The sequence below is a fragment of the Cetorhinus maximus genome, chromosome 2, assembly GCF_964194155.1.
Source record: "Cetorhinus maximus chromosome 2, sCetMax3.hap1.1, whole genome shotgun sequence".
In the NCBI taxonomy this organism is placed as follows: Eukaryota; Metazoa; Chordata; class Chondrichthyes; order Lamniformes; family Cetorhinidae; genus Cetorhinus; species Cetorhinus maximus.
In genome coordinates, this window is record NC_135880.1 from 123,227,604 (window position 1) to 123,239,687 (window position 12,084).

General features: G+C 42.2%; 1 protein-coding gene across 1 annotated transcript; it reads left to right on the top strand.

Annotated features, from left to right (window-relative positions):
- The first annotated feature begins 2,185 nt into the window (after positions 1-2,185).
- On the top strand, positions 2,186-8,606 carry dmrt2a (doublesex and mab-3 related transcription factor 2a). Its single transcript, XM_078558143.1, has 4 exons — positions 2,186-2,222; positions 2,831-3,310; positions 4,272-4,374; positions 7,291-8,606. Exons 2-4 carry the CDS (start codon positions 2,879-2,881, stop codon positions 8,394-8,396), a joined length of 1,641 nt encoding a protein of 546 aa, XP_078414269.1. The 5' UTR covers positions 2,186-2,222; positions 2,831-2,878; the 3' UTR covers positions 8,397-8,606.
- Positions 8,607-12,084: the final 3,478 nt, after the last annotated feature.

Genomic DNA, 12,084 nt, shown 5'->3' on the forward strand with positions numbered 1-12,084 from the left:
TTGTGTGAAATGATTGGAAGTTGACAATCGTTTTGTTCAAGCTGGATTTCTCTTTATTTTACGAATACCTCTTTAATATATTCAAAACATTTGTTAGCTATTCATTTGGAATTAATCCGCACATACGCACCTGTGTGCCTGACTATTACGATGCTTATTCAACGTCGAAATTAATCCTCGAGATATTTACCAGCATGTTGCCTACCATGGCGGATGTTAGTATAGTTTATTTGTAATTCATGACTGGTTGTATAGAAACATCATTATACTTTTAATCCAGGTCATTGTAAAAAAATTCCAAGCCAAACCAAACAGTGATTTGCAAACTTTGCGCCTGTTTAAATGTGTTTTAAGAACGGGACTACGCGTTTCATGCGTTCGTTTTTGGCGACGCTTCATAATAACTGCCTCAAGATGCACTTGTTTTCCATGGAAGTGTTGTCCACAACCCCATTCAGTCTAGTCACCTCATAAAGTAAGACGCCAAATCTTTGTTGATGTTACGTCTTTTCTTAAGTAAAAAAACCGTTGCGAAATATTTTCATGAAAATAACTAAACAGCATGTCATCAACTAACCTACTTCTATCTTGGTCTGAAGATCCTTGTAAAATCGTACCTAGGTTTTAAGAATTGGTCTGCACCTTTTTTATATAAGTCCATTATATTTACTGCGATCCTACACTTCATTTGCATCTGACTCGTATTTTTCATTTGTGTTTAAATAAACTCAATGTTCGCTTTGCCTCTGACCAAATCTTGTTTGTCTTTCTTTTCGGATCTGACCAGTTCCTGCTGTCCTACCATTCAACGTGACCCTGGCTTCTGGAATCTGGGATTTCTCTTTGAATGCTGAGTAAAAGAAACTCCAATCTCTCCCGATACGCTTTCATGTTCAAACCCCGACCCTTAATGTAAATGGACACATATATATCCCTGATTTTTGACAACGTAAACCTCTCCTATCTATTTTGATGCACATTTAAAGAGATCCTCTCGATCATATATTACGAAGCCCTCTGCTTTTACACAATGCAACCTTAGTGGCATTACCTTTAATTCGCTGCTTGCTTTAACAGCTTTGTGAATTGGGTAATGCGCAGTAATGTGTACTGGAACATGTGTTGGTCACTTCAAAAATCTAACTGCAATGTAATTTCAACTGTTTCCTATGTTACAGTGAAATTGAAATCTGGGCTCCACAGACTATTGTTTCACACACACGACAATCTTCCAGTCTTTAGTTCCTGAGGTACAATGTTCAATCCTAGAAGGCGAAAATTACCGAGTTCCACACATACTTTGTGAATGTACTCTTACATTCCGTTCAGGAATAGGGAAGAAACTTAAAAATATATTCATGTTTTACATTACCCTTGTCTTTTTCAAATACAAATACATGACCGCAATTTTATGTTAAAATAGGTTACACGTGGTTACAGAAACAAAGTAATCCTGGCTTTATCCCAAACAATATTGCCGTCCTTAAATTTGCCAACTACCCTAATCCTCCAATCTTGGAGTTAACACTCAGCCTGACCCTAACTTCATCTTAACTAATGAACTGTAACTTTAAATGATTCAGTATCGACAATCGAAAGCTTTCCCTGTGATTGATTGGGCAGGAGCAACCCTTGGAAATGAGACTTGATCCGTTATCACCAAAATAATCACTGCTGAACTGACATTTATATAAAAAAGAATTTGCAAGTATTTATTTTGAAAAAAAGTTGCATAATTTATATAAAAAAAGAACACCTACATCTTTTTGTATCGTTTTGTTTTTACTGAATTACATGATTTATTTTTTTACAGAATTACAGATATTTCATGTGGACTCTTTCCGAAGTGTCTCTTTTTTGTCATTGCTTGAAACCAAATAGCTAAATAATCGCCTCCTTCCATTTGACGAACTGGATTATGCGTGTGTGTGTGTTTTTTTTCCTGCATATTTAAATATATCTTCAGTGAAAACTAGGGCCATGTGATTGACTTTTCCCCCTCAGCTCCCGGAAACGATCTCCAACCAATCAGCAGCCGGGCCACTTTAGAGGCGCCCAATCCGCAAGCGCGTCGCCTTTGACCCCGTGCTGATATTAACAAGCAGGTAATTGACGATCCGCCCGGCTTCTCCTTAAAGCACCAGCGCTCATTGACACGCTCGGAACAAATCTCCACAGACGCGGCAGCTAAACGTGTCCTAGCGCTAAACTTAATACACAAGGTCAGTACAAGTGACTTGCAGGTGAAAATATTCTTTGGCTCGGACAAGACAATATAAGTAAAATAAATCTGCTGACGATAGGTGCAATATGGATATAAAACTGGCTGCAGTAATTGCTAAAACTTTCTTTAAAAAGACCGGACTTAAAGTGTGCAGCTCCGCTGAAATGATGTTCAGAGTCGTGGTGAAGTGGTTTCATGAATCAATGTTATCTGTAAAATAATATAGCTATGGCTTTCTGACAATGGATTCTGTACTTTATAATCTTATCGGTAATGCAATCTGACGCGCTGTAATTATTCTGAATCGGCCTTATAGTGCAAAGCCACCGCAAATGTGAAGCTAGCGTTCGCTGTTCTTCGCGGGTAAAATTATCTTAGTGAGCAGGTTAAAGAAAAAGGAAGAGGCGAATTTCAGTTAAAGTAAAATTCAGATACAGTAGTGTTTTAAAATTGCTTCCATGTCCGTGGAGTTTAGTTTGATAGCAGCCCAGATAACGACTTCAAGCACCGACAGTTGGGGCAGTCTTTGTACTAATGTTGTCAGAATGGAATCTGCTAAGTAGATCTTGTTTCTATTGATATTCTATCTTGTTTATGTTTTTACAGCGGCGCAGAGATCTGAGGTTGTGAATTTCAGGAGTTATATACTGGTCCATGTACTTCGTATTGCAAAGGAAGGAGGGGGAAAAACAAGCCGCGGGCAGTGTTGCTTTAAAGGTCCAGTTTTATCCAGAGATCGGAATGCAAAGTACTGATCAGCGCGGGATCGAGCTGGAAATAGACGTAGAGAGTTTGGAAGTGGATGACGAAGATCTGGCCGATTCCCCCGAGGCTGTGCCGGGCCACAGGGAAGATGGGTCGGCCGAGACCGGCAAGAAGCAGCAGGGCGCCGAGGGGGATCAGAGGAAACTGAGCCGAACCCCGAAATGTGCCCGGTGCAGAAACCACGGGGTAGTGTCGTGCCTGAAGGGTCACAAGCGGTTCTGTCGGTGGAGGGACTGTCAGTGTGCTAACTGCCTGCTGGTCGTGGAGAGGCAGAGGGTGATGGCAGCTCAGGTGGCGCTCAGGAGGCAGCAGGCAACTGAGGTGGGCAGGTGACCAGTGAAATGTCTGCTACATGGGAAGGGAGGATCACACGCAACCGGAATGTACATATACATATTATATATATATATATATATATATACGCACATATAATATATATATATGCGCAATATATATTAGGTACACCCGCGCGCGCACACACATATGTCGCAACCGGACTAGCGTTTATTTCCGCTCGGATGTAACTTTTCATTCCGCATTTAGATTGTCTTTGGTCTAACTTGTCTGTCCCTGTGCATCTTTCCGTGGAAACTTTTCTTTTGACCCTAAACTCTAGGTGTCCATGTGCAGTTGAAAGCAATCTGCTATCTGAGTCAGACAGCGCTGGCCTGAGGCAGCTGTGTAGAGACGGATATAGAAATTGCAGAGTAGATTTTTTTTAGTAGTATCTTTGAATGTGCACAGCCACGGGAAACACTTACACAGCCCCTCTCCAATCCACACACACATGCACACACTACTTTAACTTTGGAAGATTTCAATTCACTAATATTGTGGCTGAAATTCTTTATATGGAACTATGCAGTTGGTTTCCAGAAATATTGAAACTGTTCCAGTTTACTGAGTTCAGTTATTCGCATTCCTTTTACGTAACACAATTTTATTTGTCAAAAGAAGCATTTCGAATAACTTCAAATTGCTCCCTGGTTTACTGCATGAGCCGATTGGATGATTCAGTATGAGTATCACCGATTATAATCTCTACCCGCCGACCCCCAACTCCTCCAGTTCTGCGCGATCTCTTTAAACAGAAACTTGTCTTCGTCCTCAGTCAATTCCACCGCTGTAATCTTTCCGTTTAACGAGGATGGTGAGGGAGATGGAGGAGAGGCGTTGGGTGTTTTGTTTCAATTTATAGCTGAAAACACAAATGGTGTCTATTACAAGTTTTGCAAGTTTTTTTGTTCTATTCTCTTTTCTTTTCGTCCTGTTTCTTTCCAAGGATAAGAAAGGGTTATCGAGCAAACATAACCTGGCCGAACGCCGGGCCGTGTACCAGAGGCACCTGAGAACGCCGAGTCTGCTGGCCAAGAGCATTTTAGAAGGTGAGCAGAATATTTCGGTCGGCACCATCGGAATGTAAGCAATTTGCACCCAGAGTTATGATGAGGGTTAGAGTGGAGTAGGACAGGGCAATAGTTGTCTTCAAAGAAATGGTGGGGTGGGTAAGGTGGTGAGCAAGCGGGCAGAGTGGGCAAATGGAAAGCAGAGTTAAACAGATGTTGGAAGGGGAGCGGGTTGTGATTAGAAGGAAACTACATCAGGATGTTCACGTTATTATGTTTTGTATCCATTGTGTAGTAAACCAGTAGGTTGTGCAGCAACATATCTGTGATGTTTGGATATTATTTTAAAATGACTAAATGGAGAATGAAAGGCCGATTAAAGAATATAACAGGGCCCTTTTAAGATGGACTTTATTGTTGTAATTTTTGTATCTTATTAATACCGGGAATTGCAGTTTCACTCTCAGGGAATTTCGGGATAGGAAATCTGAAGCGTGTACAGATGCAACTATTTCAAATTGAATATGCTTCCAATATTATTCCAAACCAGAATAGCCCCGTTTGTCACTCTGAATATATCCTTATGCAGCACAGTGTCGGCACTATATGTCCCGTTGATGTAAACTGGACCTGGGTTGACAATGCACACTGAAAGATGGCACCGGCGCTATACCAGCGCATGGCTGTGATGAAGTAGTTATGTAATTAACTGGAGAAAAGTTTGTACATTCCTAACTTGCCATCTTTTAACGGGGTTACAATTGAAACCAGTTCAGGTCAAGCTTGTTACTTCGTGAAAATCAACGGAGGGAGGACGGGACTAGCAATCCTGTCGGACTATTTGCACAAAGAAAAGACACAAACATTGAAAGAGCCAATCAAACTGAGGTTGGAAATGATCAAGTAACAGATGGAGTCAGTTATGATTTCCATTTCGGCCTAATCTGTACATCTACATTGATTGCTTGCATAACTATGGAATGGGACTGTTAAAACAGAGAACACAGTTTGGATTCCTTTCCAGTCTAATCGCCGAAATTCTTGTTAAAATGGGACTCGTTCTTAGTTTCATATTTCTAAAGCACTAGTTACTGATGAAGCGCCCAGTTTAGTGCAATGAGTGCTCGTTTGCATCGACGGTGCCTTCATGCCGAATTAGTTAAAATTAACAGAGCTGGCCCCTGAAATGTCAGTGTAAGTACTCCAGCCCCGACCTGATCAACTGACTGTACAATCAGAGCTGGTACGTGGGCCTGTGGCTGGCAGTGAATAAGAGGCAGGGCTGTTGTACAGTATAAAGAAAGCGACTAAAGCTTTTTAGTTCTGCAACTGAAGCCCACATTGAATAACGGGTAAATAAAATAAAATAAACAAGTCTGGCACAAATAATATTTTCTAATACTGTTCCAGCCCTTCCCGTCTGAGGCTGACCAATTGTGTTGCACCCCATTCGGAAAACTATTTTAATCAGCTTAACCCTAAAAGTAACATTTTCATATTGTAGCTGGTGCTTTGTTTATGGGGAATAAATAATCCCCGCTTCATTTTGTTCAAACAGTATTAGACAACGGGGGGAAAGAATCACTGTGGACTGGCTTAGAGATTTCTAAAAGGCGTTTTAATGTATCCATTCTTGAAGTGCCCCATTTGTCTGACTGACTGTATTTCAGCAACAAGGGCACAAATGTGCTATGTGCTGTAGTAGATGAACATATTGACACATGGTCATATACGGGTGTGTGTGTTTATACTGGATATCCTATCTACCTTACTATTATTGCAACTCTTTTCAAAACCTGAAAACATCCTTGAGCAGGGAGAAATTCCAATATTACAAATGCAGGCTGCCCTAGCCGAACGTGATCCTGAGCAATCAGTTGCATGTAATAACTAGGATTGCTGACGAAATGAAGCGCATCGGTATCCAACATCGGTACAACGGAGGTTACACACACACTGAAAGCCTTTTGGTCAGTGAAGATATAATGAAGGCACCAAAGATGAATAGCTTGGGAAATAGGAACAATATATTTGAGACCTATTTTGTCATTGAAAGTTTCTGGGGCGAATAAAACTGGAACAGTCCAGCTGTCCCACTGAAACGTGTAACTAGCTTTCAAAGAAAACACCACAACACATCTTACAGAACATGTTTCACAGAGGAGCTCGTGCCATCGGAAACCTATGACATTTTCGTTCTTGTGTTAGTTCACTGCTGAATACTATAAATATATAAAACCCAACAGCGCTTCATTGAATTGATTGCTCCAGTCAAATGCGCTGTACTCCCTCTATCAGTATACTTCTGAATCTCTAAACGAAAAATTGTTAGATTCAACATGCATTCTGACTTCAGAATTGGCCTGGGTGGCCAGGTGGCTTAGAACAATAGTCTCTTACTTTTGATACCTGAGTTGAGTTCAGCCTAGAAGTGCTCTTTATGCTCTTAATGTGGAAGCAATTCCAACGGTCTCAACCGATTTTTTTTTAGCGGATGCTGCTCCCTGGCATAGTATAACATCGGTTTCTCTCGGAGCACTTCAGGCTGGCTGGTTTGCGAAATAGGAAAAGAGGCACATTAAGTCGATTGGTATTCAAGTGCATTACTCATGCTACACCTGATTTGGGTGTGTGTACTGCAGTGCTTACCGAAATAAATGAATTATTTCCAGCACTGACACCTTCTAGTTCAATAAGAACAACATTTAAAAAATGCTTTAAACCTGGGGCGCGTAACACAACAGTTAATAATTCGGATTAATAGTATTTTAGAATTTTTAATTGATATACAGCATATGTTAACACCAATACAGTCTGGCATTTTCAACTAAGCTAGCTCATATAAATTGCACTAGACAATTATTGTTGTATTTTGTGCACATTGTTCACCCACCCCCCCTCCCCGTTTCAGCTATCCCTACAATACCTTTCTAATTGCTTACTTCTGCGTTGTAGGCTATCGACCAGCCCAGACTGACCCATACATGAGAGGAAGCCCACCTTTGCCCCCTCCTGTTAGTGACCGGATGAGAAAAAGGCGTGCTTTTGCTGACAAGGAGCTCGAGAGCATCATGATGGAGAGGGAGTACAAGGAGAGGGAGATGATCGAGGCTGCCCAGGCTGCAGCCGCTTTCTTCCTTCCCAACGGCATGGTGCACGCAGCCGAGTACAATTCCTGCAAATCCAACTACACTGCGCCACAGCTTGATAGACCAAGCAAGGAAATTCCCCAGCATTGCAACTTTATCCCCCCCTGCCTCGATTTAACCATGCAGTACTCTGGCTCGGATAGAGCAGTGGAACTCATTTCTTCTAACGTCAGTGTGGCCACCACCTATCGGCAGTACCCGCTCACCCCCAGGTTAATGGTCTGGCCTAAGTGTGGTGCCATCAGCGACGCTCTTCTGTACCAGCAGTACGTGCTGAATGCCAGCAGTGCCATCCAGAGCCTCAAGCCGGGAGTTGTTTGGGACCCTAAAGCAACTTCGGCGCCGGAAAGTCATTTGTCCAGCGACAGCCAGGAGTCTCCCAAAAAGCAGGCGCGGGAACTGCAGCATGTGCCAACCGAGGTGCGAGAGGTGACGGCCGTTCACCAACAAGCACTGGAGATGCCCTGTGAACGGTCGGCTTTCTCTCCACCAAAGAAAGGCTCCCCCCAGCTCTCCGAGGGCGATTCGTCGCCCTCATTGCAGGCACCCAGCAGCCATTTCAGCAAAGAGAACTCTCAGCCACCACTCGCTGCAGCGAAATTCAACACCGCCCAGCCGTTCAGTGGCATGTTCCTCCCGCGGGCCAACGGCCAGCAATCGCCATATGAGAAACCTGCCTCGGAATTCAAGACTTTCATCAGTAAAGACATCATCGAGGAGGCGGCCAGGAAATACAGAGAATACGCCATCAAGGAAAACCAGCTATACAAAAATTCTACCGAAAGATACATGAACAATTTGATTGTTTCTAAGCAAGCTGGGACAAAAAGCTCGTCTCCTGACTCGCTCTCCTTTTCCGTTGAATCAATCCTCAAGAGGCCTTCACCTTCTCTAAGTCGTACTTACCAGTAAATCACATTTCAAGTTGTACCGCTTAGAATTGATATTGCATTCAGTTACATTCTGAGACCAAAACTGCCTTTTGTGTAAATGTCTTTGTGATGTACATGTTTTAGACATTGTCTTGTACAGATATTAGTATGGTTCGTGTATTTTGTCTCCCGCGAAAGTATATTTAAAAACATCTTGAGTTTTGTTTTTGGAGAACTGCGAATTACCAAATGTTTTCTGCACTGAACAGCAAATGTATAGCTAAAATAAAAAATATATTTCAAAACGAAAGTTGCCCTTTCCTAACGAATCCAGCAAATCTATGCATGCCTACATCAATTCAACCTTCCAAAGCAATACTCCCGCAGCAGAGGCAACCCTCCTCCGGATGCCGCTCTGCTCTTGGCCAAGAGAGGCAGACTGGGTTGAATCGATTTTATTCTCTTGCTGTTCCCATTGGGAAGGATGTAACTGTATTTCGTCTTTCCCGGGGTCTGTAGGGGACGAATCGTGGGCACAATTGTAGTATTGGATGCAAACGTGTATCGCTCGATTCTTCCCTCACACTTTGCATATTCCCCACATCACAAGGGATGGCGGCTGAGTCATTCTTGCAAGTATGATCCTCAGCTAACCAGTAAGGGAAACGAATTGGTCAACAAAACCTTGCAAACGATGTTTTCTATTGTATCTGCCCTCCCAAACCCCCCACCCCCAGCGAGCAACTACCACCCCCCTCTTTCTATTTTCCCCATGGCTCAGCTGAGTTAAGTGGTGACTCTGTGTCATTCCAAACCCTGCACATCAGGACACATCATACTGCCATTGCCCTGGTCTCTCTCCACCATGCCACCCCTTTAATAAGATTTTCTCGCGAGGAGTTTTCTTTTGGACCGAACGGAAATTGTACTGGAGCCTAGAATTTGATATAAAGAAAAGCTGCCTTCTGCTTTTAATAACGATATCCGATTATCCGATTAAATAAAAGAGAGGGAGGGGGGAATTTCAAAGTTGAAACGTTGAGCTATTTCGGATATCATTCGGTCAATGATGGTGCAACTCAATGAACAGCCGCTGGCATGAAAGCAAAATGGCAATTAAGCAGAAAATGCGGGGAGTGTATTATACGTCAACTGGCATCTGAAAGCGAAGGTTAATATTTGATGTGCGACCCTCCATTGGAAACGTGACGAGAGTTCCTACCTGAAGCGTTAACCTTTAATCTTAAGACTGGTTAACTCTGTGACTTTGCCACTGTTTCTATTTTTAAGGTTCATAGCAATTGCGATGTTTTAAATATTAATAAACTGGATTTCGCTGTACCTTTTATTCTGTGGTGCACTTGTGGCGATTTAAAACAAAGATCTTTATAATGAAATGTTTTCACACAATGCCAAGTTTGAAACCATTAACAATAAAATTTTGTAAAAGGTGTGGCTCGTGTTGAACTCTTAATTGAGAAGCTTAATGATTTGTTTTCATCAATACTATAGCGAGGCAGATAAGCATGTGACCTCATTAATTCAGGGGTATTGAAGTCTGCCACCGTTGTAAAGTAAAATCCGAAGCCATCAAGTTGTGCCTTGGTGATCTGAACTTCCCTCCCCCGCTATTTAGCGGAAGTGGTATCACATTTTCTACTTCCCTGCTACAGGAGACAAGGGAGGGCCTTCAAGTGGATGCATTAATATTTGCAGCACCACGGTATAATTTCACAACCCAAATGCTCTCAATTTCAAATGAATGGAATACATTGGGGAGATGTGTACTTAATGCGAAGATACCAAACGTGCTCAGCTTCAAGTCTAAGCAACACTGTTAATTTGAGTGCTAAACAATTTTGATACGATGGCTAATGTTACTGAACAATTCTCTCTTTATACATTGCTTGTGCAAAGCTAAGTTAAGAAGTACTCTGCTAGGGACAGAGAGTCAAGACAGTCTTGTTAGGCGAGAGTCAGTGGTTATATATCGATTCTCCCATGATACTAACATCTTGCCAAAACTTGGATTCCGATAGCAACATTTTGTCGTCCTTGGGCAGAGAATGACACCTGCCCGGGCAATAAAATCTAGGTCCGGCAGTTTCTTGTCAATTCCGATATGTATAGACAGTAAGCTTTTCCTTAACATCCCTGCCCACGCTCTCGGATGCCAATAAGTAGTTTCATTACCGTTACAGCATGTAAGGAACACTGAAGAAACACCGTTCACCCGCAACAAAGAAACTTCAACCAGACATATATAGATTTGTAAAATAGAGTTGTTTACTCGCGATTGAAATGTTTTTCGAGATTATAATTTTGAAAATGGCAGTTCAGTTCAAAGAAAGGTAATCATCGCATTCGCCGTCCTCAAGAATCTTGCCATTCCAGAGCATCAGAGGAGAGGAGCGTCAAGTACAGGCATGTGTCGGTACATGTGCGGATCCACGAGGAGCTGACAGGCCTAGCCTTATTGCCTGGACAAGTGTAACTCTCTGTCCATGGGCAGATGCAGGAAACCTGAAATCAAAACAGAAACTGCTGAAAACATTGCAGATGCTGCCAGACCTGCTGACAATAATAGGTCACTTATCGGCATCTGAGCCGATTAGTCCAAAATAACGCTCGTTTCCAACGTTTTAAAGAGTAGACGAAAATTAACCACATCACAGCCTGTACCCGGACTCAACATTTGCACTTGTTCCTTTGAGCGTGCACACATTCTGCTGAATCTCTACCGTCAGAGTTAACTTCGTTAAAAAAAAACTATTGACTTTAGATTGGATCTGGGCTGTGAAGCGTGTAAGTTTAACGAGGGCTGGCGGTGTTGCTAAGCTTGAACTAGTCACTTGATGCTTCCAATGGCCAAGTAATGTAACATACGAATATACGAATTAGGAGTAGCCCACTCGGCCCCTCGAGTCTGCTCCGCCATTCAATAAGATCATGGCTGATCTGAATGTAACCTCAACCCCACATTCCTGTCTACCACCGATAATCTTTCACCCCCTTGTTAATCAAGGATCTGTCTAACATACCTTAAAAATATTCAAAAGCTCTGCTTCCACCTCCTTTTGAAGACGAGAGTTCCAAAGACTCAACCCTCTGAGAGAAAAAAATTCTCCTCATCTCTGCGTTAAATGAGCCACCCCTTATTTGTAAACAGTGACCCCCTAGTTCTAGATTCTCCCACAAGAGGAAACATCCTCTCTACATCCAACCTGTCAAGACTCCTCAGGATCTTAAAGGTTTCAATTAAGTCACCTCTTACTCTTCTAAACTCCGGTAGATACAAGCCTAGCCTGTCCACCTTTCCTCATAAGATGACCCATCTATTCCTGGTATTAATTCGAGTAAACCTTCTCTGAACTGCTTCTAACACATTTATGTCTTTCTTTAAATAAAGAGACCAGTACTGACACAGTATTCCAGATGTGGTCTCACCAGTGCCTTGTACAACTGAAGCATAACCTCCCTACTTTTGTATTCAATTCCTCTCACAATACAGGATAACATTCTATTAGCTTTCCTACTTATGTGCTGTACCTGCATAATAGCCTATTGTGATGCATACACTAGGACACCCAGATCCCTCTGAATCTCAGAGCTCTGCAATCTCTCACCTTTTAGACAATAAACTTATTTTTTATTCTTCCTGCCAAAATGAACGATTTCACATTTGTAACCAACCCTTCCATATGTGAATTAAGTCAGGACATCATCAG